Source organism: Rhinoderma darwinii, chromosome 9 (assembly GCF_050947455.1).
Source record: "Rhinoderma darwinii isolate aRhiDar2 chromosome 9, aRhiDar2.hap1, whole genome shotgun sequence".
NCBI classification, from domain to species: domain Eukaryota; kingdom Metazoa; phylum Chordata; class Amphibia; order Anura; family Rhinodermatidae; genus Rhinoderma; species Rhinoderma darwinii.
Genome location: NC_134695.1, coordinates 49035565 through 49062938, shown reverse-complemented (window position 1 = coordinate 49062938; position 27374 = coordinate 49035565). Strand labels below are relative to the sequence as shown.

General features: G+C 43.9%; 1 protein-coding gene across 2 annotated transcripts in view; it reads left to right on the top strand.

Moving 5' to 3' along the window:
- Nucleotides 1-786: 786 nt before the first annotated feature.
- Nucleotides 787-27374, top strand: part of TSPAN32 (tetraspanin 32) — a 47436-nt gene continuing 20848 nt past the window's right edge. Inside the window, exons 1-4 of one of the 2 annotated variants that reach the window (XM_075836961.1) lie at nt 787-958; nt 6868-6982; nt 9885-9982; nt 20870-20944. In XM_075836961.1, coding sequence (XP_075693076.1) covers nt 893-958; nt 6868-6982; nt 9885-9982; nt 20870-20944 — 354 coding nt within the window. In that variant the 5' untranslated portion in view covers nt 787-892. The remainder of the gene's footprint in view (nt 959-6867; nt 6983-9884; nt 9983-20869; nt 20945-27374) is intronic. The other variant, XM_075836964.1, reaches the window with a different exon arrangement.

Here is a 27374-nt window from a genome sequence, read left to right as displayed (position 1 = left end):
AACCGTCGCTACAATTGTGTCGGCGATTCACAGTAAAGAGCAGGTAAGAAATGAATGCAGTGCTCACATGAGTGCCAGGTCTCCTTCAAAACAGCTGATTGGCGGAGGTGCCTAGAGTCGGACCCCCACTGATCAAATGTTGATGGCTTATTCTGAGGATATACCATCAATTTATTTTTACTGAAAAATCCCTATAAAGCATTAGAGAGAGTGGCCCTTTCGTTCGGATCTCCATCAATTAGCCAAAGCGAAGAGCAGAAACGAAGAGTGTCTCTCTCAGGAGGACAGAGTACTTCAGTGCAATACATGGCCAGCCTAATGGATTCAATGAGCACGATGTAATGCTTGATTTCCCCCGTGGAGGCGCTGTACACTTGCTGCCAGGTTCCTCCAGAAACTACCGCTGATCACTGAGGATTCTAACTACGGGAGATCATGAGCTCAGGTTATTTTCAGGGAGACCTTTTAACAAAATGGGATGGCAGACAACCGATTTAAGAAAAAAAAAAAATATTGCTGTACCTCTGCCTTTCGGTTACAAGATTAGTATTGTAGCATTTAATAAAATGTCAGCCAATACAAAAGTACAAGCCATCGAGAATCAGGCTATCAATTGTAAACTGTTAATTTCATCAAAATGTATCCAAAACTTAATGAGTATCAGTGTGCCTATAAAGAAATGCTTTAAAGACCTACACAGAACTACATTTCCCATCATGCCTTCAGTGCCTGCCCTGGTCAGCTTGTCACTTATCAGTAACTGCAGTGTCGACAGCAGGAAGGAATTTGTGAGTGTGATTAATGTGTGTGACATGTAGCAGTTTAGTCGGTGAGGGCAACTTGCATAGTAGTGCCGGGGTGCCCAGAGAGTGGGGCACTGAACAGTACAAGCATGGGATATAAGTCGTGGGTACGAATTGCCAGATGCCAGCTCCTTGTCACCTGCCTCTTTATTTTGGTAATGAGATCATTTCTTGTTATTTCATAATTTGTCATATTTTAAGGAAGGAACTTGTTAATAATGTTCTTACAGTATGTGCACACTCATTGTTATATTTTAGAATAGACAACTGCTCTATATAAATACAATGAGGACATTTATCGAAAGAAATTTGCCAAACAGCTATGATAGTTGTGGCAATTATATTTTCTAAATGTGTGCCATTTTTGCCAACTGATAAGGTGCACAAGAGAGCAAATTTGGAAAAATCACCTGAAAAATTAGCAGTCAATTACCCAATATTATATTTTTTATTACATAGACCCACATATATATAGAAATTATACATAGAAGGGTGAAAAACCAAAAATATCTTAGGCAATTACCAATGGTACAATACCCCAGCATAATATTTCACGTGGCTCCGAGCTGGAGCTTACTTTAACTATACTCGAAACGAGAGACAGAGTATTACACTGCATATTATGTAGTGTATATGTATATTTATGCATGAGTGTATCTATGAAAATGGTATTTTACAATGGTGATAGTTGTATGACCTCCCTGCACACCAGCACAAAATAAACACACAGAGGTATAAAGGAGTGACGTTGTATCCCAACTTAAGGAAAAAAGACTGTGTGTTTTGCTTTAAGAGACTGCTTTATTGTATAGTTTGCTATTGCTTTGCACATACAGTGAAGGAAATAAGTATTTGATCCCTTGCTGATTTTGTAAGTTTGCCCACTGTCAAAGACATGAACAGTCTAGAATTTTTAGGCTAGGTTAATTTTACCAGTGAGAGATAGATTATATAAAAAAAAAAAAAATCGCATAGTCAAAATTATATATATTTATTTGCATTGTGCACAGAGAAATAAGTATTTGATCCCTTTGGCAAACAAGACTTAATACTTGGTGGCAAAACCCTTGTTGGCAAGCACAGCAGTCAGACGTTTTTTGTAGTTGATGATGAGGTTTGCACACATGTTAGATGGAATTTTGGCCCACTCCTCTTTGCAGATCATCTCTAAATCATTAAGATTTCGAGGCTGTCGCTTGGCAACTCGGATCTTCAGCTCCCTCCATAAGTTTTCAATGGGATTAAGGTCTGGAGACTGGCTAGGCCACTCCATGACCTTAATGTGCTTCTTTTTGAGCCACTCCTTTGTTGCCTTGGCTGTATGTTTCGGGTCATTCTCGTGCTGGAAAACCCAGCCACGATCCATTTTTAATGTCCTGGTGGAGGGAAGGAGGTTGTCACTCAGGATTTGACGGTACATGGCTCCATCCATTCTCCCATTGATGCGGTGAAGTAGTGATGTGCCCTTAGCAGAGAAACACCCCCAAAACATAATGTTTCCACCTCCATGCTTGACAGTGGGGACGGTGTTCTTTGGGTCATAGGCAGCATTTCTCTTCCTCCAAACATGGCGAGTTGAGTTAATGCCAAAGAGCTCAATTTTAGTCTCATCTGACCACAGCACCTTCTCCCAATCACTCTCAGAATCATCCAGATGTTCATTTGCAAACTTCAGACAGGCCTGTACATGTGCCTTCTTGAGCAGGGGGACCTTGCGGGCACTGCAGGATTTTAATCCATTACGGCGTAATGTGTTACCAATGGTTTTCTTGGTGACTGTGGTCCCAGCTGCCTTGAGATCATTAACAAGTTCCCCCCGTGTAGTTTTCAGCTGAGCTCTCACCTTCCTCAGGATCAAGGATACCCCACGAGGTGAGATTTTGCATGGAGCCCCAGATCGATGTCGATTGACAGTCATTTTGTATGTCTTCCATTTTCTTACTATTGCACCAACAGTTGTCTCCTTCTCACCCAGCGTCTTACTTATGGTTTTGTAGCCCATTCCAGCCTTGTGCAGGTCTATGATCTTGTCCCTGACATCCTTAGAAAGCTCTTTGGTCTTGCCCATGTTGTAGAGGTTAGAGTCAGACTGATTAATTGAGTCTGTGGACAGGAGTCTTTTATACAGGTGACCATGTAAGACAGCTGTCTTTAATGCAGGCACCAAGTTGATTTGGAGCGTGTGACTGGTCTGGAGGAGGCTGAACTCTTAATGGTTGGTAGGGGATCTGTGCAGAATGCAAATAAATATATATAATTTTGACTATGTGATTTTCTGTTCGTTTTTTTATATAATCTATCTCTCACTGGTAAAGTTAACCTAGCCTAAAAATTCTAGACTGTTCATGACTTTGACAGTGGGCAAACTTACAAAATCAGCAAGGGTTCAAATACTTATTTCCTTCACTGTATGTTGTAAACGTGATGTACGGTATGTATGTATGTAGTGCTATGATTAGGGATGGTGTGCCCTGTGACGTGTGTGCACTTTGAATTCCTGGGTTGCATGGACTGGTGGGCCGCTATACGCAGCAGTGTTGCCATGTCCTGTCATGGTATCTGATAGCGGGACTGATCATTTTCGAGCTTTCAGCTAAGAGGAGAAGGTGCCAGCATTAGCGCAGGCCCAAAAAAGGATGACTTAGACATTGGTGTGTGCGATGTGATGCTGAAGGGCTGCACCACAATGTTGAGAGGAGGGCCAGAAAGAAGTAGATATAAAAGATTGGTTTGACGCCAAGGGGCTGAGTGTGGTTTGTCCACGTGAGGTGCTGGAGAACCTGTACTTGACCTAGAAAACAGTTAGGCCTGGGGCTTGTCCAACGAGTGTGAGTCGGCGGACTGGAGGATGGGAATGTGTGAGAAGGAACCTTAGGAAATGCTGTGTATGGATCACCTAAAGTACTGTGGGGACCCAAAGTCAAAAAATGCCATCATGGTGTCATCTAGCAAGCCATGAAGAACGTCACTGGGGAGCAGATGGGGAACCCACGACCACCTCTTATGGTGGCACCAACTGCAACAAAGAGAGTTATGGGATAAAAGAATCTATAAGTTGTTCAACATGGGCATGGAGACAGTGAGGACATCATGTTTGCTTATATCTCCTGAAGTAGCCCCAGAAGAAAGCAATGGTGCATAACTGGAACACAATCAACATTAGTACCATTAGTAACCCGCATATTCCCTTTACCAATATTCACACTATAGAACTGGATTTGCTATAGACATCTACTGTATGCTGCAAAATCATCAATGGACATTTATCAAACCTGTTTCAATATTGTAAACCATCATCTGAACTGAAAATATTCAATCTGAATGATTTTCCTATAGTCAGAATTAATATACAATAGAGAAATTGTTACATTTTATGTGATCTATTGATGACTATTATTTTTTTTTTCAGTTCTCTTTTTATTAAAGCTTTTATATTTACCATAAGTAAAAAACAAAAGTACATCACAGCAAATGTAACATAGTTGTCAGGATCCTGGGGTATATAAACCCACTAGGCCGCCCCGCCGTAGTGGAGTGGCAGCTGGCCAAACAACAGTCTATACAAAGTCTATGCAAAGTCTTTAGCCAAAGAGTACATGCAAGAGTCCAGACAGAAACGAGGTGCAGCAGAGGATTCAGCACAGATGGAGCTAGACGTGGCAGATGACACCAGACATGGTGTCACTGACACTGGGTTTGTGGACCCACTAGGCCGCTCCGCCGTAGCGGGGAGGCAGCTGACCAGGTCACAGTCTATGTGAAAGTAAGATAGCAGACAGTAATGCTTAGGTACCTGAAATAGTCCGGACGGTAACTGTGGCTTCAGCACGGATGGAGGCAGGTGCGGAAAGTGGCGCCAGACGTGGCGGGCAGTATCCGATGAGCAGATGGCACTTGATGTGGCAGATGGCACTTGACGTGGCAGATGGCACTTGACGTGGCAGATGGCACTTGACGTGGCAGATGACACTTGATGTGGCAGATGGCACTTGACGTGGCAGATGGCACTTGAACACGGGTAGGCACAGGAACAATGCGGAATACAGGAACGGTAACAGGGCACGGGTAACAGCTGGAACGGGAGACACTAAGGGACCATTTGCGAGACAGACAGGGAAAGACTAACAACGCTCAGGCAAGGATCAGAAGGGCTAGGGCATTCTTATAGGGCAGGAAATCATGTGGGTTAATGAACATTGTTTTCATGTGCGTACGCTGGCCCTTTAAGAACGGGGGCGAGCGTGCGCGCGCACCCTACGGGACCCGGACGGAGCGTAAGTGAGCGCTGGCATCTCCTAGGAGGGAGACGGAGGCCAGCGCTCACAGATCCATGGCTGCGGGCGTCGGGAGGTGAGTGAACCCGACGGCCCGCGGCCATGGGCGCTACAGTATCCCCCCTCTTACGCCCCCTCTTCTTGGGACCAGAGTGAGAGAGGAACTTTTTAATAAGAGTAGGGGCGCTGAGGTTCTCTTCTGGCTCCCAGGACCTCTCCTCAGGACCAAACCCTCTCCAGTCCACCAGATAGAAAGTCCTTCCTCCAACCCTCTTGCGGTCCAGGATCTCCTTTACCTCGAATACATCAGAAGGACCGCTGGAAGCAACTGTGGAACTAGAGATCTTGCTGTAGCGGTTCAGGACCACTGGTTTCAGGAGGGACACATGGAAGGAGTTAGGGATTCTGAGGGTAGGGGGCAGCCGCAGCTTATAGGAAACAGGGTTAATTTGTTGCAGGATCTCGAAGGGACCAAGGAACCTGGGAGCAAACTTGTATGAAGGCACCCTCAAGCGAATGTTTCGAGAGGACAGCCAGACTTTAGTCCCAGGAAGATACTGAGGCTCTCTTCTTTTGGTATCTGCCTTACGCTTCATGCAATCTACCGCCTGCAAAATAGAGGACCGGGTCTGTTGCCAGATTTGCAGGAAGTCCTCATATGCAGAGTCAGCAGCGGGTACCTGAGATGAAGTCGACACTGGAAGAGGAACTCTGGGATGTTGACTGTACACGATGTGAAACGGAGTGGAGGTGGTGGACTCACTTGTGTGGTTATTATAAGAAAACTCCGCCCATGGTAGAAGCTGTACCCAATTATCGTGCTGTGAAGAGATGAAGTGGCGGAGATAATTTTCCATGATCTGGTTGATCCTCTCAACTTGCCCATTTTTACTGGGGGTGATAGGCAGAGGAAAAGTCCATGGCTGCGGGCGTCGGGAGGTGAGTGAACCCGACGGCCCGCGGCCATGGGCGCTACACATGGCAGGTGACACCAGATGTGGCAGATGACTCGAGACGTAGCGGATGATACCAGATGTGGCAGATGACACACTCGACTCTAACTAAAGGCTTAGGCTCAAACACAAACCCAGCAACAGGATACAGGAAGTAGGATATGGGAACACTGGTAGCAGGAAACAACTAAGGGACTGTTTGCAGAACGAACATGGGTAGACAACAACGCTTAGGCAAGGAGTGGAAGGGCAGAGCCCTTTTTATAGTCCGGGGTGATCTGGGGATTGGTCAGGGAAGATTTCACATGTGCGCGCGCTGGCCCTTTAATAACGGCACCGAGCGAGAGGGCACCCTAGGGTTCAGAGCAGAGCAGGATGGCCGCATGTTATGTTGTCTCCGAGGAAGGAGGTGCTGGCCGAAAGCCAGAGGTCTGCGGTCGCAGCCGTCAAGAGGTGAGGAATGACAGCGGTCCGCGACCACGGCCGTTACAATAGTAGTAGGGGAGGACAAAAAGTCCAGAAAGTACAATGGAAAAACAATGTAACCGAGGTGGGAGAGGCAAGAGATGATGGTGTCAGGTACATATTACATATTTGACATATTAACCAATATAATTCTGTAAAAACAACAAAGGTTATCCAACAGCACCAAATTTTACAGAATTTGTGGTGGGTCCAAGATTCCCAAGATGAGAGTTGCTTCATGAGAACACATGTTTGTGGCCATCTATATCTTTGCGTCTCTGGCCATGTAAAGTAATGTTTGTGTCTAGTATTTGTATATAAGTTTTATAGCTATGTATTTATATTAAATTGTGTGCACCTGGTTGGTTTTAGGTCCTGACAGTTGGTTGCTGTATTTTGACTGTAATAACCGGGTTGGGCTCTCACTTCACCATATTTACAGAGGCCTCCCCCGCTGACAATACAATCAGATATCTGCATTATACCAGTAAGTACTGATGGGCAGTTGCCTAATTTTGTCTTTTAGTTTTAGCTTTCTGGGAACAGTAAACATTGTGCACATTGCTGGCATTTATCATTTCATATAACCTTATGTCATTTTAATAATCTTTTTCTGATACAGAGCTCCAAATCCTCTGCATAGACATTGTTAACATCCTGACTGCCTGCAGCCACCACTAGGGGGAGTTTAGGCGCTTACTGCATGTTGTTAACCCCTACCCGACATCCGTCGTATAAATATATATGAGGCGGAGGTCAGGTGGGGGAGTATGGAGCTTGCTCACGGGCTGAGCCCGCTCCATAGAACGAGCGTGTCAGCTGTATCTTACACTTTAGTGTAACGAGCAGCATCCCGCTCGTTTAGCCCCTAAGACGCCGTGGTCAATAGCGACCGCAGTATCTATGTCGTCAGAATGAGGGGGCAGCCCGCTCAGACGTGCCATTGGCTCCCAACGATGCAATTGTGGGGTGCCAATCGTCGTCATGGCCGCCGGCAGGGCTTCATAGGAGACTGTCAGCATCAATGTATACTACAATACATTAGTAAATCATGTAAGCGATCCAAGGATCGCTGGTTCAAGTCCCCTAAGGGAACTAGTAAAAAAAGTTAAAACTTTTACAGTTTTTTCAAATATATAAAAATACTAATATTAAAAGTTAAAAAAACCTTTTCCATTTAAAAAAAATTAACATAACTGGTATCGCCTCATCCATAAAAGTCTGAACTATCACAATATAACATTATTTAACCCGCACGTTGAACGCTGTAAAGAAAAAAAAGAAAAATGTCAGAATCATTTCCATCACCTCAATTCCCACAAAAAATTGAATAAAAAGTGATCATGAAAGTTTAATGTACCCCAAAATGGTACCGATAGAAAATACAATTCCACCCGCAAAAAATAAGCCCTCACACTGCTCAATCGACAGCCTTTCCGTTGAGGGGTTCCACCGACGGAAAGGCCCGACGGAACCCCTCAATGGAAACCAACGCTAATGTGAACACAGCCTAAGTTATGAACTTAGATGTGATCGGTAACAGCTCGATCCTACATGTCAGAGACACGTAAAAAAAACAAAAACTTTAAGCTGATCATGGACATTAGATAATAGGATATTTGGATTTTTACCTGTGTAATCCTTCCTTTCCCTCAAAAATAAGCAGCGCCTGAGATGTCTAACAAAAACGTAATCCCCTGATTTTAATATCCCCCCTTGAATCACCCAATGTAAGTAACATATACATTCAACTGAGCTTAATGTGTATGATAATTGGGAGGTATGGGGTCATAGGGTGAAGAACTGTTCACTCAACAACTATTGTCAGAGTCCCCATTTTGCCCCAATGCAAAATCCTTTATAATACTGGTGTCTTATTATGTGGCAGAGTGGCCTTTGGACGCTACCAGGCATCAGGGACCAGGTGTCACTGCTACCTCTGCACCCCCTATAGCTATGCCCCTACCTATTGAATATCTTCGGGCAGCTTTAGGGCACCTAAGATTTATAGGCTTTATAGACTTGAAACCCATGAAGGTGGTAATGTCTATCCTGAAGGTGCAGTATTCAGAACAGTCAGCAGAGGGCGGTGGTACACTGGTCGAGAGTGCTGCAATAGCAGAGGAGACCTAAAGAGGAAGTGGTGCGCACCGTTAGCTTCGGTGAGAAAGCGGGAGTAGGGTTTAACTCTGATAACAGAGAGTCTGGCATTAAGAAAAGCAGGCGCTTGCTGGAGAGAGAAAAAGGAAAGGGGAATCCAGCTAAGAGTCTTTCTGTCAGAGGGATTGCGCTTCTAAATACCTACCAGCTAGAGCTCGATAGGATAGGGCGGTGTCCTGCTTGCAAGGAGTCAACAGAGCGATCATTTGGAGTTCTTACTAGAATACTGTTTGGACAGAGAATCGAATTAAAAGCCCAAAGTGAATACATAAAGAATGAGACTCCGGGATGGAATAAGTGAGGAGTCACCAGGGGATATCACTTGAATATCACTATATCGGAGTGAAAAACTGTGATGCATTATAACAGGACTTAGATAGTAAACAATACCACAGCAACTTAGGCTATGTTCTCACGGAGTATTTTGGGGGAGGAATATCTGCCTCAAAATTCCGTTTGGAACTTTGAGGCAGATATTCCTCTCCCTGCACGCCGATTTTCGCGGCAATTATCGCGCCGTTTTTCGCCCGTGGCCATTGAGCGCCGCGGGCATAAAACAGCGAGATATACGCTTTCTCCTGCCTCCCATTGAAGTCAATGGGAGGTCAGAGGCGGAAGCGCCCGAAGATAGGGCATGTCGCTTCTTTTTCCCGCGGGAAAAAGACGCCGACGCCTCCCATTGAAATCAATGGGAGGCGTTCTCGGGCCGTTTCTGCCGAGATTTGCGACGCGGTTTCCGCGTCAAAAAACTCGGCAAAATACCCCGTGTGAACATAGCCTTAAAGGGGAGAAGTTAAAGACATTTATGCTAGTTCTAAAGCAATACTGCATGTGTGTTGTTATCTTACTACTATTCCAAGTAATGTGCAACTTCTGCCCAAGTAAAAGCAAGAAGAATCGGTCTATCCAACTCTGCGTCTATTATTACGCACATTACAGGCTCCAGCAATGGAAATCCAGCCATGAGCAAGTGATAAGAGATTGCCGTTATAGATGTAACCCAATCAGGAAGTATCTGAAGGAGAGATTAGTACATAATCTACCAGTACCCACCACTCAACACTGATGTGTTATCTATTGTATGTGTAGAGATGAGCACGGCGTGGTGTGTTGGCCGGAGGATGTCTCACTAATGTGTAGATGGAAAAGTTACTCTGTGTGCAGAAACTGTATGAAAAAACGAAGTCTAGATATAATTATATATGTATAATTCCCTCTTCTTTCCTCAGTGGTACTGTATGGCAGCTTTGTGACTGGGCTACTCATTCTCACTTTCCTACTCAGCACCATATCGGTTTTACGGGAATCCCAGCATTTCATGGCAACTGTAAGTGTAAAAAAGTTCCGAAAGAATAGAGATGAATTCACAGCAGAACTAAAATCTATCACTTTAAAGTTTCCCATGAGAGACATTTGTGACATATCTACAGGATATGTCATAAATGTCAGATAGATGCGGGTCCCACCTCTGGGACCTGCACCTATCTCTAGAATGGGGCGCCCTAAACCCCGTTTTGCCGCTCTGTGTTGCAGCAGAAGCAGGTGAATTCCAACCATGAATTAGGAAATAGCGTCGCTGAGCTACGCTGGTTCCGTAAGTCCCATAGAACTGAATGGTAGTTACAGAAACAGCGCTGCTCGCATATTACGCTGTTTCCGTAACTGCCATTCACTACTATGGAACTTACGGAAACAGCGTAGCTCATCGAGTTATGCTGCTTTCGTAACTCCCGACAATATAGTCAGAAAGTGGCAGAGGGAGCAGAAAAAGGTAGAACGAGGTTTAGGGGGCCCCGTTCTAGAGATAGGTGCGGGTCACAGAGGTGGGACCCACATCTATCTGACATTTATGACATATCCTGTGGATATATTATAAATGTCTCTGATGGGAAACCCCTTTAGCCCTTTCAGGACCCGACTCATTTTTGTTTTTATGCTTTTTTTTTTTCCTCGCTGCCTTCAAAAAATCATAACTTTTTTTATTTTTTAATTGATAGCCATATGGGGCTTTGTTTTTATGAGACAAATTGTACTTTCTGATGGTACTATTTAATATTATGTGTGAAAAAATTCAGAATGGGGTGGAATTTGAAAAAAAAACAACAGTTCCGTGAAAATGACACATTACCTTTAATCTGCGGGTCAGTGCGATCACTGTGATACAAAATTGATATAGTTTTGTTATGTTTTAGTACCTTTAAAAAAATGCAAATGTTTGAAAGAATTTACAGAGCTGTGTAAGACGTCTTTTTGTATGTGGAAAGATGTAGGTTTTATTAATACCATTTGGGGGAATGTCTGGCATTTGAAGTGACAAAAAAAAAAATACGATTCGGCTATTTTAACCTTTTTTCCCGCTACGTCTTTCACCGTATTGAAAAAATATTTCTAGATTTTTATAGTTCGGACATTTTCGGACGCAGGGATATCTAATGTGTTTATGTTTATTTTTATATGTGATCTAGGGAAAGGGGGGTGACTTGAATTTTTATATATTTTTTCTTACTATTTTTTAACCTCCCTAGGGGGGCTTGAACTTGCAATCATTAGATCGCTTATGCCATAGACTACAATATCACAATATTGCGTTCTATGGAAAATTAGTGCATTGCTATTGAGACCTGCCGCAGGCAATCTAGCAACCTTCCTCTAGCAGGGCTGGGAGTGTTCACAAGGCTCTCAGCTGCTTGAGGAATACACCGGCTCCCGCGATCTTGTTGCGCGGGAGAACGTGACCGGCCCCTAAGTGAAAGTTAAAACCCCTCAGATGCCAGTGGTCACATCTGATACCAGCATCTGAGGGGTTAAATGCTTGCAATCACAAATATTTCTGATCGTAAGCATTGCCGCTGGGTCCAACACAGCAGAGATCCGGCGGTTATGGCACCTGTTGGGCCTCTCAACGAGCGCCATTTTTAACGAGATGAATACATACGGTATTCATTCCATCAAGACTATGGAACCCTTGAACAATGGAGACAAACTGAAACCATTGGCACCGGATCCGTCACCATTGAAAACAATGGTGATGGAACCGGAAACCTATGGTTTCAGTTTGTGTCAGTCAGGGCTCCGTTCCGACGGAAAGCTCAGTCGAAACGGAGCCCTGACGCAGATGTGAACGAAGTCTTATATGTATGTAAATGTATCTGAAGGTTCTCAGAACTAGGGATATAAGAGATAAAGTAGTGGTCACAGGGGTGGAGAAGAACTTCACTGTCAGCCTCCAGGAATGGCTGATATCAGGAAGCAATAGATTGTATTCAAGTGGACCGTAAATGGATATATACCGCTTTCTGTCTTGTGTATTTTGTCAATACATATAATGTTTGTTTCTGCAGCTTGATGAAATTCTTGCCGCCTTATCTATAGGGGACATTTTTATAAATGTATATTTTTTATTTATTTTTTCCTATCTTTTAAAAAGGTTAAAAAACTGCTTCTATGTACAATCTTGAAGTGTTAAAATTAAAACTGCATTGCCCTCTACTGGATGACATACATTGTAGCTCCAGACAAATTATTTTCATAGCTTCCTTCAGTAACATAAGGATCAGCAAGTTCTAAAAAAAGTCAAATAAATAATTAGAATTGAAACAAATTTTCTATCACGTCACAATATGGCACCATATGTAAAAATGTCCATGATTAATTTATTTCGGCATCAGGCTGGGCTCACACATAATGGTGCAGAGTCTTCAACCCATCTAAAGACTTGACCACACGTAGCGGAATTGCTGCGTATATTCTGTTCTTAATTGCGGACGGAAATTACGCAGCGGAATACAGTAGCAGCAAAATGGGTGAGATTTAACAAATCTCATCCTCACGCTGCGTAAAAATTTCCGAGTAAAAATTCACCTGCGGTGCGTGTTTTTCATACCGCAGCATGTTAATTCCTGGTGTGGAAAGTGGACTAAATGTCAGCAAAAAAAATGCAGCAAAATCCGAACCTTTTTCTGCAGTAAAAAACGCAGGAAATGGTGCCGTTTTTCCTTAGCGAAGTGTGTGCTTGTTTTAACGGAAATGCTGCAGCAATCCCTTTTCGTGTGGACAAGCCATAAAACTGCGAGAAAATACATAGTTATTATATATATATATATATATATATATATATATATATATACCTGTCTATAAAGTATATGGTAGAAGACTATAAACAAAGCCCCAACATAAACAGTGCCAGCCGATTGTCTGCAATAAAAAAAATTCCAGCAGAGTGCCCCCAATAAACAGTGCCCTTAATAAACAATACCGCCAGCAGAGTGCCAATATTCCTGTAGTCATACAAAATTAGAGATGAGCGAATTTCCCAAAATTAGTTTTGTATCCAATCCAATCCGAATAAATTCACCGCAAATCTTAATGCTGCGATTGTCCTGAAAACTTGTGTCTGACCCTCTAACACAAAGCCAGTATTAGTCATGTCAAAGTGACAGCAACATATATGGGTAGGGGGAGGAATAGTGCCTTTTGTGAAGGCTGCCTGCAAGGCAATATGGTGAAACCGTCTGAGGTCATGTGATACTTTTTACAATCTGTACAAATGGCAGCCGTCGCTCACCAGCAGCCACCATTTTGTTATGATTCATGCGATGCAAATCCCAAAAGTTTCTGAATATTTGCCGAATCTAAAACTTTTGGAATATCCAGATGGAATTCGATTAGTGTAGAATTGATGATAGAAATCCATCCACCACTAGGGGGAGCTCACTCCATAGATATATATAGATAGTTCTGACAACAACCTAATGTGTAGCACCACAAAGTGTGAACCCAACCTAAGTCATGAGCTATGCTAGCGGCTAGTGTTGACCCAAAACTATGCTTGTAAGCCCCATCAATACGGCAGCATGCCGATCAACAGAAAGACCTAACGGGACTTTCCACTGACAGTACAGTCATTGCAACTATATTAACCATGTAGTCGTAGCCCATAGCACTCAATACCACACACTGAAAACCAAGCTTCAACAAGAGTCGTCCTTTGTGGCCGGCGCCTTCTGTTTTATGTATTTTTTCTAAACCACAATGTGAATTCTCCTCTAAAAGTGGTTAAAGTAGATCCACAAGGAAAAAGTAATAATCTCTAATGCGGTTACATAAAGCTCAATCCATGCATGCCATCTACTGTGTACATGATTTATGTTCTGTACTGTGTCTATATGTAGCGTTTATAATGTTATACAATGTTATACAAAAAGCTTCGCCCATTAAAGAGGATCTTGCATTAATTGAATTTATCAGAAATAACTGAGCATATGAATGGTGCTCTAATTCCCTAATGCTGTCCCTGAGATAAGAACCCCTTTAGGTTGAGTTTACCAAAAATTTTTAGTAGTACATGATATTTATTACAGCTTTTTTCATATATCTGCAAACAGTGGTGTAGCTCTAAGGGTTGCAACGGTCGCAATTGCGACCGGGCCCTTAAGCCTGGGGGACCTACGGTGCCCCCGTAGCCACACAGTGCTGACTGCGCTGGTCCCGCTTCCTGAATGCTGGAGCAAGAAGCTGACAGCTCCTTGCTCCAGCATTGACTCTGCCGTGAGCGGCTCGGCGCAGGCAGGCGCGATGTAGTGTGGTGATGTAGTGAGTCACTCACAGCACAGACAGGAAGAGAAGGATCCTCCACCCGTCGTGGGAACGGGATAGGTAAGTAATTATGTTATTATTTATCTATTAGGCACTATGCCACATTATACTGGGTAGGGATGGGGGCCGATATGGTGGCTGCTACAGGAGCATTTTACTATATGAGGGGCATTATACTGTGGGGGCATTATATTGTGGGGACAGCAATGGGGGGACATTATACTGTAAGGGGGGCATTATACTGTAGGGACAGCTATGGTTGGCATTATGCTGTAGGGGCAGCTATGGGGGCATTATATTGTGGGGGCGGCTATCGGAAGCATTATACTGTGTGGGGGCAGCTATGGGGAGCATTATACTGTGGGGACAGCTATGGGTTTATTATGCTGCATGGGGGCAGCTATGGGGGTATTTTGCTGTATGGGGGAATTTGTTTGGGCATTGTACTGCATGGGGCATCTCTGTGGGCATTATACCTTGTATGGGGGCATCTGTGTGGGCATTATACTGTGTGGGGCATCTGTGTGGGCATTATACTGCATTGGGCATTATTCTGTATGGTGGCAGCTATGGGTGCATTATACTGTATGGGGCATCTGTGTGGGCATTATGCTGTATGGGGGCATTTTACTGTATGGTGGCAGCTATAGGGGCATTATACTGTGTGGGGGGTATTATACTGTATGGGGTATCTGTGTGGGCATTATACCATATGCGGCATCTATGTGGGCATTATACTGTATGGTGTCATCTATGGGAGCATGATACTGTGTGGGCTGAACCGGGTGTGTATGAGCAGGGATTGTGTGGGATTATAGGTGTGGCTTAAAAGGAAAAAAAATTGCAGCTGCGCACCGCATCGAATGTCCCTCTGTGATACTTGAAAGCAGTGGCGGACACAGACTGCAAAAGGCCCCTGTGCAGATAATGTGCCAGGGCCCCCCCGCCCCCCCCCCAATACCGACAAAGTTACCTAAACATATATATGCATATAAAAATAAACCTTACTAATAAAAATTATGAAGGAAGATTTATATTGTACATTTTATTACCAGTTTAGAACACAAGTAACACATTTTTTTCCGGGTTAAATTCTTATCTAAACTAAGTCCCTAAATGTGGGCAAAGAAAATGAAAAACCTATACTCACCTCTCTCCATATACATACTGTCTGTCTGTAGCTGCTGTAAATATTGCAGCAGGGCTTCTCCACTCACTAATGGCTCTCTGTGGCTGTGTGTCGCTGTCAGCTCTGCTCTGTCCACAAGTAGCCGAAGAACTGTGGAAGCGAGCAGCAGAGAGCAGAGCGCAAACTCCCCCCCCCTCTCCAGCTGAACTGCGCCTTGCCGGCGCCACATTTCACAAGAACTGAACTGTGGCAGAGCGCAAAACTCCTCCCCCCTCCAGTTCAACAGCTGATCGGCGCCCTGCCGGCGAGCAGCTATGTGTAATACACGCTGCTCGCTCTGGCAACTAATATGCCACGGGGGACTGAACTGTCGCGAAACTCCCCCCCCCCGAACAGCTATGTAATACACGCTGCGCCACGGGGGGGGGGGGGGTGCTGATGGGCCCGTAGCTTCTGTCCACGGGCCTCCGACTCAGTGATAGGCCCAGCTACTGTCCACGGGGGGCCCGCTGATGGGCTCGCAGCTACTGTCCACGGGCCTCTGTCTCAGTCCTCAGCATCGCGCAGCTGAGAACTGAGTCGGCCAGCAGAGGAACGGGCCCCCTTCCCACGCGGGGCCCTTGTGCAGCTGCACCGGCTGCACATGCGGTATGTCCGCCCCTGCTTGAAAGTATAGCACTGTCTACAGGGAGGGCTGTATAGCACTGTATGGGGAGGCTGTATAGCCCTGTGTACAGGGGGCGCTGTATAGCAGTGTCTACAGTAGGGACTGTATAGCACTGTCTACAGAGAGGGGCAGTATGGCACTATTTATAGGGGGGCACTATCTATAAGGGTGGGCTGTGTGTGGCACTCAGAGGAGGGGGCCCCAGTCAAAAGTTTGCTATGGGGCCCAGTGTTTCCTAGTTATGCCCCTGTCTGTAAATCTATTTTCTACCACCCAGAATTTTTTTTTCAGCTGTTGAAATGTTATGATAGGAATATTAGAAATAGGCTTCATGATCCGTGTCATACAGACACATAATACAGCGCCCGCTATGAGCCCATACTGTATATCCATTTGCCTCTGATTTTATACAATGGCACATGGAGGATTTTTGTTATGGATTCATACGGAATCGTGGCATAGTCCAGTGCATGACATATTGCGAAAAAGCTATTCACGGAGGCATCATAGAGTGGCACACGGAGTGCCTAAGGATCCATAAAACAGCTTTGTCATGTGCATAACTCCTCGATAATATTAGAAATCAGCAGTTCACACTGATAGGCCATTTTCACACCGCAGTATTTTACATCAGTATTTAAAAGCCCAATCCAGGAGTAGATCCAAAAAACAGTAGAGGTGTAAATCTTTCCATTACACTTTCTCTCTGTTATGTTCCCCTCCTGGTTTTGGCTAACACATACTGATGCAGAATACTGACAAAAATACTGCCATGTGAAAGTGATCTAGCAGTGATTTCTCTTTGTGGCCTTGAGGGGGCAGTACTGAGTTGTCAATCCCCCTTTTCCAAATATCCTCTGAGTTTTCCAGTTCTTCGAAATTGATAACCTATTCTCAGGATCGGTCAGGGTTCGACTCCTGACACCCCCGCGATCAGCTGTTTTGAAGGGGCTGCAGCACTCGTACGAGTGCTGCAGCCCCTTCATTTCCTTTACTGTTTATACTGTGAATCGCCGACACACTTGTAGTGGCGGTTCACAGTCCTACAGCCTTGTCCCATTGAAGTAGATAGGAGAAAGCTGTAATACTGTGAACCGCCGCTACAAGGAAAAAAAGGGGAAGCAGCACGTCTATGATCGCTGCGGCCCCTTCAAAACCGCTGATCAGTGGGGGTGCCTCGGTGTCGGACCACGACCGATGAGATATTGATGATATATCCTGAGGACTGGAAAACCTCTTTGAGGTTAAAGTGTGGTTACTCTATTACTAATCCTCAGAGAGTACTTTTCTGATAATAATCTATTTTCTATAACAAACACTCGGCTGTAGAAATCATAATTTTTTTGGGGTCCTTTAACATGACATTGATGCGTGCACAGAAACTATAGTGTGGATCTATAAACACTGTGTGTGCTGCCATATGGTACCTCTACGAGCACTGTATTCTAGCCATGCTTCTAGGAGAGAAACCTTAGTAATAGGGCACGTGATGCAGCATTCCACGATTTCTGGGATTCTGTATAAATCAATGAAAAAATTAAAAACGTCAATGTGCCCCCATATGAAATTAGCATGTCCAGTAACGGCCCATAGTGGGCAACTGTGATCTATGGAGAACAGAAGGAGGCACAAAATGTATTGAGTGCCACATCCTGATGTATAAGTAACATAAAGGGCTTGTTCGCACTGGTCTATTATATTTTTATTTTTTTTTGCATTTGGAGCCAAAGCCTATCTTATTATCTAAATATGCTGTGGAGTTGAATGCAGTCTTTTGCTCTCTGTCATCAGACAATTCAGGCTTTAATGTTTCTTCAACTCACAAATGTCCAGTTCTGAGAACTTCCAGGTAAACTTACTGCGTAATATTATATAACAGTAACTAGTTTTACAAGCTTCACTTTCATAAGTCCAAGTTGGTTTAATTTATCACCTTTAGGGCTAGTTCACACTGAGTATTTTGGTGCTGTTTTTGACGCAGAAACGGTGTCGGAAACAGCACCAAAAAACTTCTGAAATCACCTCCCATTGATTTCAATGGGAGGCAGAGGCATACTTTTTCCCGCGAGTGGCAAAAAACAAACGCGGGAAAAAGAAGCGACATGCCCTTTCTTCGGGTGCTTCCCTCTCTGACCTCCCATTGATATCAAAGGGAGACAGAGAAGGAAGGAATTTTGAGGCAGATTTTTCCGCCTGCAAAAACTCCATGCAAACAGGGCCTTAGGTGTCCTTCACAATGGGGCAGATGTAATGCAGTTTGAGGTTTACACAGTGTAAATAAGGTGTCACAAAATGCGCCAAATTCATCACAGTGGTGAATATTTTATGATAAATTTGGCGCATCTTACTTGTCCTGCTAGACATTTTTATGCTTCTTATACCACCTTTGATTTGGCGACAGAATTTTGTGCCAGTCATAAGCCACGCCTCCCTTTCAGTAAAGCCACACCCCTTCCAGAACGCTTTTAAAATCTGCCAAGATGCGTCAAATTTTGGCACAATTTACGACACATTTGAGCTGCAGACACATTAGTACATCTGTCCCAGTTTTTTTCTTTTTTTTGTGTTTTAAAAAAAACGTCTGGAGTTTGAAGCATTTTTTATTCCATGCTACACAGGGTGGATACACTGCGTAAAAGTACACAGTGTATCTGTCCTGGAACCCACATAGAAATTCGGCTGAAAAACTGCGCCAAATTGTGGTGCAGTGTTTCGACCGGAATCTCTGCTTCAGAAAACAGTGGCTGAAAAAAAAAGTTTATACTTACCCTGGTCTCCATTGTCATAAAGGCACTTTCTTCTGTTCAATTCAGGCTGGCCTCCTGAGATGACGCTGCAGCCCTGGTGACTGCTGCAGCCTGTGATTTGGCTGCAGCAGTCACATGAGATGAAACGTCATCCCAGGAGGCCAGCCTGAAGAGAACAGAAGAAAGTGCCGTTATGACAATGAAGACCGGGTAAGTATAACATTTTTTATTCATTTTACAGCTTTTCCGTCGCAAAAATCGCAACATTTGCTATTTCCTTTATGCTACGTGTGAACATACCCTTGTGGTGTTTTTTCTACTTGCGTTTTTGGTGGAATTTTTTTATTTTGCGAGATATTGTACCTGCGTTTTTTGGAGAATTTTTGATAAAAACACCATTGACCAAAAAATACTATTCATATGCCACAAACTCTAAGGCCTTGTTCACACAGTGCAGATTTTGCCTGTATTTTTCAAACTCAGAATCAGGAACGGAACCTAAACAGAAGAAATATAAAAGAAAGGCCTTATAGGTCTGCTCTCCTGGATCCAATTCTGGTTTTGGCAAAAAATACGCATGCAACTCTGCACTGTGTGAACAAGGCCTAAGGGCACGTTCAGATGTGGTGGCAATTAGGCAAAGAATCTGCTGTAAAATGTGCATTTTTAAGTGTTCGTCTAGAGGAGGCAGATTTTGCAGCAAACTTGCCGCAGTAAAAATCTGCTGCTTTTCCTCAACAGACTGTTCATGCTGCAGAATATAAATTCCACATCACAAGCCAACTAAAAAGCCGAAAGGTCTGTTGCGGATTTCTAATGCTGCCTGTCCGCAGCAAATCTGCCATGCCTGAAAGTGTCCTAAGGCATCATGCACATGACCACTCCCGCAAAACTTGGATCCCAGTAGCTTTGCAAAAAAGAAAAACGGATGTGTGCATGGCCCCATAAAAGTGAATGGTTCAGTATGCTATCCGCAAAATAAACGGATAGGACATTGAAGAAAAGAGCGGTTGTGTGCATGAGTGTAGGTGGGCATTTTCATATTTCACTATAGACTGTTATTGAATATCTGGCCAGCTGTACTTAACACCCCACCCGAAACCAAAAAAAAAAACATTTCTGCAATCCCATTCAGATGAATCAGACAGTCGCAGAAATTTCTGCTTGTGAATATAGCCTCAATATTTTTGATATGTTATGTGATTCAATGCTGATGGTATAAAGTGGTTAACCCTTAGGCTGGATTCACACGAGCACATTATGTCCGTAATGGACGGAACGTATTTCGGGCACAAGTCCCGGACCGAACACACTGCAGGGAGCCGGGCTCCTAGCATCATAGTTATGTACGACGCTACGAGTCCCTGCCTCGCTGCAGGACAACTGTCCCGTACTGTAATCATGTTTTCAGTACGGGACAGTAGTTCCACGGAGAGGCAGGGACTCCTAGCATCGTACATAAGTATGATACTAGGAGCCCGGCTCCCTGCAGTGCATTCGGTCTGGGACTTGCAGCCGAAATACGTTCCGTCCATTACGGACGTAACATGCTCGTGTGAATCCAGCCTTAGAATAAAGCTACAATATCCAGCTAATAACAAAGTATTTGGGATATAATGTGATGCTCTCCACAATCCCCCATGATCACCATATATCACTTCTTATGTCAACTAACCAACAAATACTATTAATAATATACGAAACATATGTATTGGGTTTGATCGCCACTTGAATGTTGAGGGTTAAAATTGCTATTGTAATCCATTGCCTATGTTCTGTATGGCTGAACATTACACTGGACATTGGATTGGTGTCACACTAGAACCTATAAACTGTATGGACACAGCAGACAATATTAGCAGAGATCATTTGCTGTAATAAGATAGGAAGCGGAGTGCACTCACTGGGTTCTTCTAGTGTCCTATGCTCGCCATGGAGAGGTTTGGCCGGACATTATTTAATCATGCAGAACATGAGCTGCCTCTGCTCGCTGTATGGGGAAAACTTGAAACATGAAGTGAATTGAATCAGTTTATTTTTAGATAATTTCTTCAAGAACGGTTTCCTATCCTGCAGGCATTCATTGGGTTTGGCTTCCTGTTCTGTGCTCTCATGGCTGGACTGACTTGGACACAAGAATGCCAGAGTCAGGTAAGTGGATCATTGTCTCGCCACACGTATGGTATATAAAATAAAATTGAACCAAACCAATATTTCCTTTGCTGCATATAAAATAAGTTAAACGGTTATTCCCACCGTAGGCATTTATAGCATATTAAGAAGAAATGCCATAAATGTCTGATAGATGCGAGTTATGCCCCTATGTTGAAAATGGGCATGACCCGCGACCATCGTCCTAACTGGTGAGACGGACGCCACATCAGGGCAGAGAATGAATGGAGAGGCGGCCTGTTTCCATAACTCCCATAGAACTGAATGGACAGAGCACGCATCGGGCGACCACCTCCCCATTTATTCTGGCCGCCTCACCAGGCTGGGTTGGGACTACCGTTCTCGACATAGGTGCCGATGCCAGAGCTGGGACCCACATCTATTATGCATTTATGGCGTTTCATGTGGATGTGTCATACATGTCTAAGACGGGAATAACCCTTTAAAGGGTAACTAAACTTTCAGAAAACTTCTAACATGCCACAGTGATATATTAGAAGTTTTGATAGGTGGGGTCCGAGTACTGAGACCCCCTTGGATCGCTAAAACTAAGCGTCAGAAGCGCTCAGGTGGTTTCTGATCGGCCGAAGTAACGGTGTACGGGCTCAATAGAAAGTCTATGAGCCCATACACCACCTGCTCGGCTTTCCGATAAAGCCGATCAAAAACTAAGTGGCTCAGCACTCACCCGAGCACTTGGCCACTTCGTTTTAGCGATTGGTGGGGTGATTGGTCTCAGTGCTCGAATCCACACCGATCAAAATTTCTGACATGTCACTATGACATGTCAAAAGTTTTCTGAAAGTTTAGTTACCCTTTAATCAACTGTATGTATATATGTGCACAGTATAAATCCAGAAGACCAGTAGCTGAATGCAAAATATAAAATCCTCTTGCTGTGATAAAGAGACCTCTTGTGATCTACAAATTGTTCCCAACATCTTACATATATTCTGGTCATGATCCAGCAGTAACACAGACACATCATGATTACGATAGAAGTTGAATCCAGCGCTTCAGAGTAAAATGTTCAACCTTTATTTTTTGTTGGTTAAAAAAACAAACCAGTGACATCAGGGGGTGGGTGTACAAAGCCTACGCGTTTCTGACAGTTCTTCTGTCCTAACTCAAAGCTTTTCACACCCACCACCCCCTGATGGGACCCTGTGTCTGCTGTGTCTGCAATTGGGCACTGAGTTCAGTCTTCGTGAGACTGTGGGTGAGATGTGGCAGAGGCCTGGAGTCCTACGTTCCTGAGGGGTATTGCACCTGAACACGAATCTTGTGGTTGTCGCCAGGGGAGAAGTGTTAAACAATGACAGAGGACCTGCTCTGTAGTTTGGGAGCCATGGCTGGGTCCATGTGGGTTGCGAAAGTGCCAGCCCAGGGAGGGCGTGAGTAGCCAACGTCTATATAGAATATTTCACATAAAGAGTTCAATTGGCATATACACCACACACTTCAATAAAGCAACTTCAGCACTATCCACGTAATGGTCAAAAAACATGTCAGGAGATTTACGATGGTGCTCAGTGTCAACCACACGAAAATTGGAAGATAACGTAATATAAAAAATCAAGACGGAAAATAGACACGGTGCTGACCGATTCAATGTCTCTTCACTTGATTTTCTTTCCGATAAAAACGACATCGGCTGCAGGAGCAAAACACGGTATTCCAAACATCTGCACGACAGCCATTTCACGTCACATGACGCTTCATGCTGGTGCTGCCCAGGATGAATATACTTCCTACATGGCTACTTTCGTCCCCCCTGGGCTGACATTTTCACAACCCACATTGACCCAGTCAGGGCTCCCAAACTACAGACTAAAATGATCACTCTTAGTAAAAGGCGCTCCTGCGCTGATGTGAAAGATTGAGCCAAATCCCCAGTCGAGGCAGAGTATCACAGTGAGTAGAAATGTATTTATTTAAAAAAGACATGTGTAGTAAAACAGCATATATCTCAATGTCTAAGGTCTTTAACAAGCCTGATGAAGACCTTAGTCCGAGGTCGAAACGCGTAACTTCTTGGACCACCATGAGACATATGCTGTTTTACTACACATGTCTTTTTTAAAGAAATAAACTTCTACTCAATGTGATACTCTGGCTCGACTGGGGATTTTGCTCAATCTTTCACATAAGCGCAGGAGCGCCTTATACTAAGAGTGATCATTTTTTTCAAAATCATTTGGAACCTCTTCTTCACATCGACTCCTGCTGATTCTCCAGCCACCGGTATTCACTCTGAGGGCCAGCAGACTGCCTATATACGGAGCACCAAGGCTCCATACATTTGATGATCGAGTTGTGCCCACCACCTAGCACAACTCCAAAAGGTGAGTGTATTCTACACATACACATTAGTGCTATCACTGACCACCCTGTTTCTGCAGCATTACCCCAGAGGAGCGCTCTGTGTCTCTCTTTTATGCCCAATATAATTGTCAAACTACAGAGCAAGTTCTCTCTCACCGCTCAACACTCCTCTACCAGCGACAACCACAAATTACCTCTCTACCCATGCCTGGCAGCGATCATGTGAGTCTCTTGCTGCAAACACCCATAGAGGAAACACACAATTTTGCAGATTTACTATGGTGTCTGAATCTCGAATGTTTTTAAAAATACGCCAAGTTTTAGCAAAATTTGGTACATTTAATTTTATACTAGTTTAAGAACCAATGTTTGCACCGCACTAGACACTTTTAAAAAGTGTCTAGAAACAGGAAAGTGAGTGTGACTTAAAACGTGCCAAATTTTGTTGGTAAAAGGAAGAGAAAAGTGTCTAGCATGTCTAGCAAGATGCGCCAATCTTATCATACAGCATGCACCACTAGGATAAACTAACAGCGGCATCCATTAAACAAATACGTCATGAACTGGGGTCATGAGAGTTCATGACGTATCCATTAAACAGATACCATTACAGTCTATGAGTGCCAGATGCCTCTATTGGGCATCCGTGTAACGTATTCATCACCTATAGACTAAATGGCGTATATGTCATGGAAAGCAATAAAAAATCCCAATGATGTATACCTTAAACGGATGCCTGTGATGTGTGCCATACAGTGAATGCGTCAATCTTAGGCTCCCATGTTAAAAAAAGTTTTTTACAGGATTCCGTTACATGGAATAAGGTAGTCTTCTAAGCTATTTCATACCTAAAAAAATAAGGTATACTGACGTACCACCCTGTCAGGGCACTCTTTTGGCCTCCTAATAGAGCCCTGTGTACACATTTAGCGTCGACTCTAGGCCGTGAGCTTTCCCGACGTATACCCTAAACATAGTTCAATAACAGGAGGAGAACTTGGCCTTAAAAAGCAGTGTATCATGTTTGTTGGCAAATACAGTGCCCCCCTGCTCAACAATGCCTGCCACATGTTGTTCAATAATACCTTTTTCTTTGGAAAACTTTGCCAAAAATTCTCATTTGTGTCATAATGAAAGCCATACGTTTCTATGCCATTACCCCAGAAAATTAAATTGCTGCAGTGATAGATTTCCCCCATAGCGTTGTTACTGTTAATGCTGACTTACTTGCTGTATCAGTAGATGAGAGTTTTATATATTCAATTCCAGGGTGAGGGCATTAAATATTTTATTCCAAGAACCGCACGTCACTGTATTGATCCATGTCACTAAGAGGTGATGAATAAGCGTCTGCGGATATTGTCCCTGATTAAACAATGTTCTGTACAATCCCTGCATGGGAACATAGAGAAGTGAAGGGAAAAAGTCAATGTGGGGGTGGAGGACAGAATCAAATACAGTGAGATATAAATCCGGAAAGTGGGTGAAGAAGATCTGAGCAAATCAAACACTTCAGGAGACACAGACTTATCTGTTTCATGCTCTTTCTTGTGTTAACAGCAAGTAGTTATTAGTGTTTCAGTGATCTTTAGCCAGCGCTTGATGTGGGAGCCGAGAACTAGCTTTTAAGCAACATCCTACACTATTTCACTGTTACAATATACAGAAATTGTCCAGTATTTGTGTAAATAATTTGCTTTTCCTCCCTTGTACTGATTTTTAGTTAAAGCGTACCTAACTTTTCAGGTGACTTTTCAGAATAAGCCGTCATATGTGTAAACATAAGGAATAACACTACTGCCCATTATATGACTTGTATGTGGCATTATTTAGCAGTTTTTCCCACTGCAGGCTGTATCTCTAAGGCTTTATTCAGACGAACGGGAAAAACATCCGTGCAACGCGCGTGATTTGCACGCGCGTTGCACGGACCTATATGTGTCTATGGGGCCGTGCTGACATGTCCGTGATTTTTCCTCAGCGTGAGTCCGCTGAAAAAAAGTCACGACATGTCCGTTCTTTCGGCGTTTTTTGCGCATCACGCACCCATTGAAGTCAATGGGTGCGTGAAAACCATGCATGCCGCACGGAAGCACTTCCGTGCGAACTGCGTGATTCGCGTAAGAGCTGTCAAAAGGATGAATGTAAACAGAAAAGCACCACGTGCTTTTCTGTTTACTAACATCCAAACGGAGTGTCTTTGAGCTGAGCGAACCCGGACAACCGAACCGAACTTCACCGGGTTCGGCCGAACTCGTTTTGGCCGAACCCGGCAAAAAAATTTCGGGGTACGCGACGTCAGGAGATAGTCACTGTCCAGGGTGCTGAAAGAGTTAAACTGTTTCAACACCCTGGACAGTGACTTCCGATCCCAATATACATGAACGTGTAAAAAAAAAAGAAGTTCTGACTTACCGATAACTCCCGGCTTCTTCCTCCAGTCTGACCTCCCGGGATGTCAATTCAGTCCAATTCAGTCCAAGTGACAGCTCCAGCCAATCACAGGCCAAGCACAGGCTGCAGCGGTCACATGGACTGCCGCGTCATCCAGGGAGGTGGGGCCGGATGTCAAGAGAGGCGTGTCTCCAAGGACGCGTCACCAAGGCAACGGCCGGGAGGGAAGTTCTCTGTAAGTACGAACGTTTTTGGTTTTTTTAACAGGTTGCTCGATATTGTGATCGGAATTCAATGTCGAGGGTGCTGAAAGAGTTAACTGCCGATCAGTTAACTCTTTCAGCACCCTGGACAGTGACTGACGTCGACTAGCCTCATCTCTATGATGGCGGCTGCGCGAAAATCACGCAGCCGCGCATCATACACGGATGACACACGGAGCTGTCAAGTGGTTTTTGCGCGCACAAAACGCCGCGTTTTTGCGTCCGCAAAAACGCCACGCTCGTGTGAATCCAGCCTAATACTCAGTTGTTTCAAAGTTAGTGGGCGGTGCCTAACTGCTATAATTTCTTCTATACACTGCACTCATAGAAGAGGAGAATCCTGCTCTCCTGTCTTTATCTATTTTATATTATGAGTAGTGTAGCTGGGAATCCAGCACTGGGTTGAGTTTTACATTTTACCAGCAGTGCCTCTGTGTGTTTCTCTCTGCTTTTCCTCCACATGCTCCCCCTCCCATTTCCATAGACTTGTATAGGCATGCAGTGGAGTGACACCCCCCCCCCCCCCCACACACCTTCTGCAGCCTGTCTCTTCTGCTCTGTAACCGGGGTCGGCCAATGCTTTACAACAAGGGAGGACCTCAGATTATAGGAAGGGAGACACATAGTAGCAGTAACTTCACCCAGACTTTGCATAGATTTAAAAAAAAAAAAAGAATTTTAACTGTAAGTAAATGACAAAGTTGTTTTATATCAGATATACTATTAGATCAGCATAAGTTGTTTGAAAGTTAGCGTTTTCTTCTCCGTTGAGGTATAAAGCTAAATTCAGAGTTCTGCGGGTTTTCTGTTACCAGGGCATGTTGGTAACTCACATGACAGTTATACAGTTAGAGGTGTTGTAAGAGCAAAGGTTTCCCAGCAGAGAATAGATAAAGTGTTGTCTGTTTCCAAGGGCAACCAACAGAATTTTGAATGTAGCTATTTACAGGTAAAGGAATAATAAGAAAGTATATGAGATAAGTGAAAGTCCATCCTTGAACACCAGAATCACTTAATACTATATCTGTACAAAATAGTTAACAACCTCTATAGGAGCCATAATGGCTATATTTCCTGTTGTCAGATAAAAGAAACACTTACTAAAAGACGGTTGAACCGTGTGTTAAAAACATGAAAGAAGAAAAGAACTTGAGGACTTATTTTTATATATTTTTTTATATTTATTGTGATTTTTGGGTAGAAATGCTTTTAGGTAAAAGGAGTGGGATGGGTCGTCATTATGTGATTGGTTGGAGTTGGACCTTCTAAACCCTGCCAGTCACTAGTATCAAGGGACCTGTCCAGGCACAGTGGCACATTCGTACGTGTGGTTGTGCCTGGTACTGCAGCTCAGCCTCTTTCAAGTGAATGGGGCCGAAATGCATTACTAGACATAACCGAATAAACATTGAAGGGCCACAGCAATC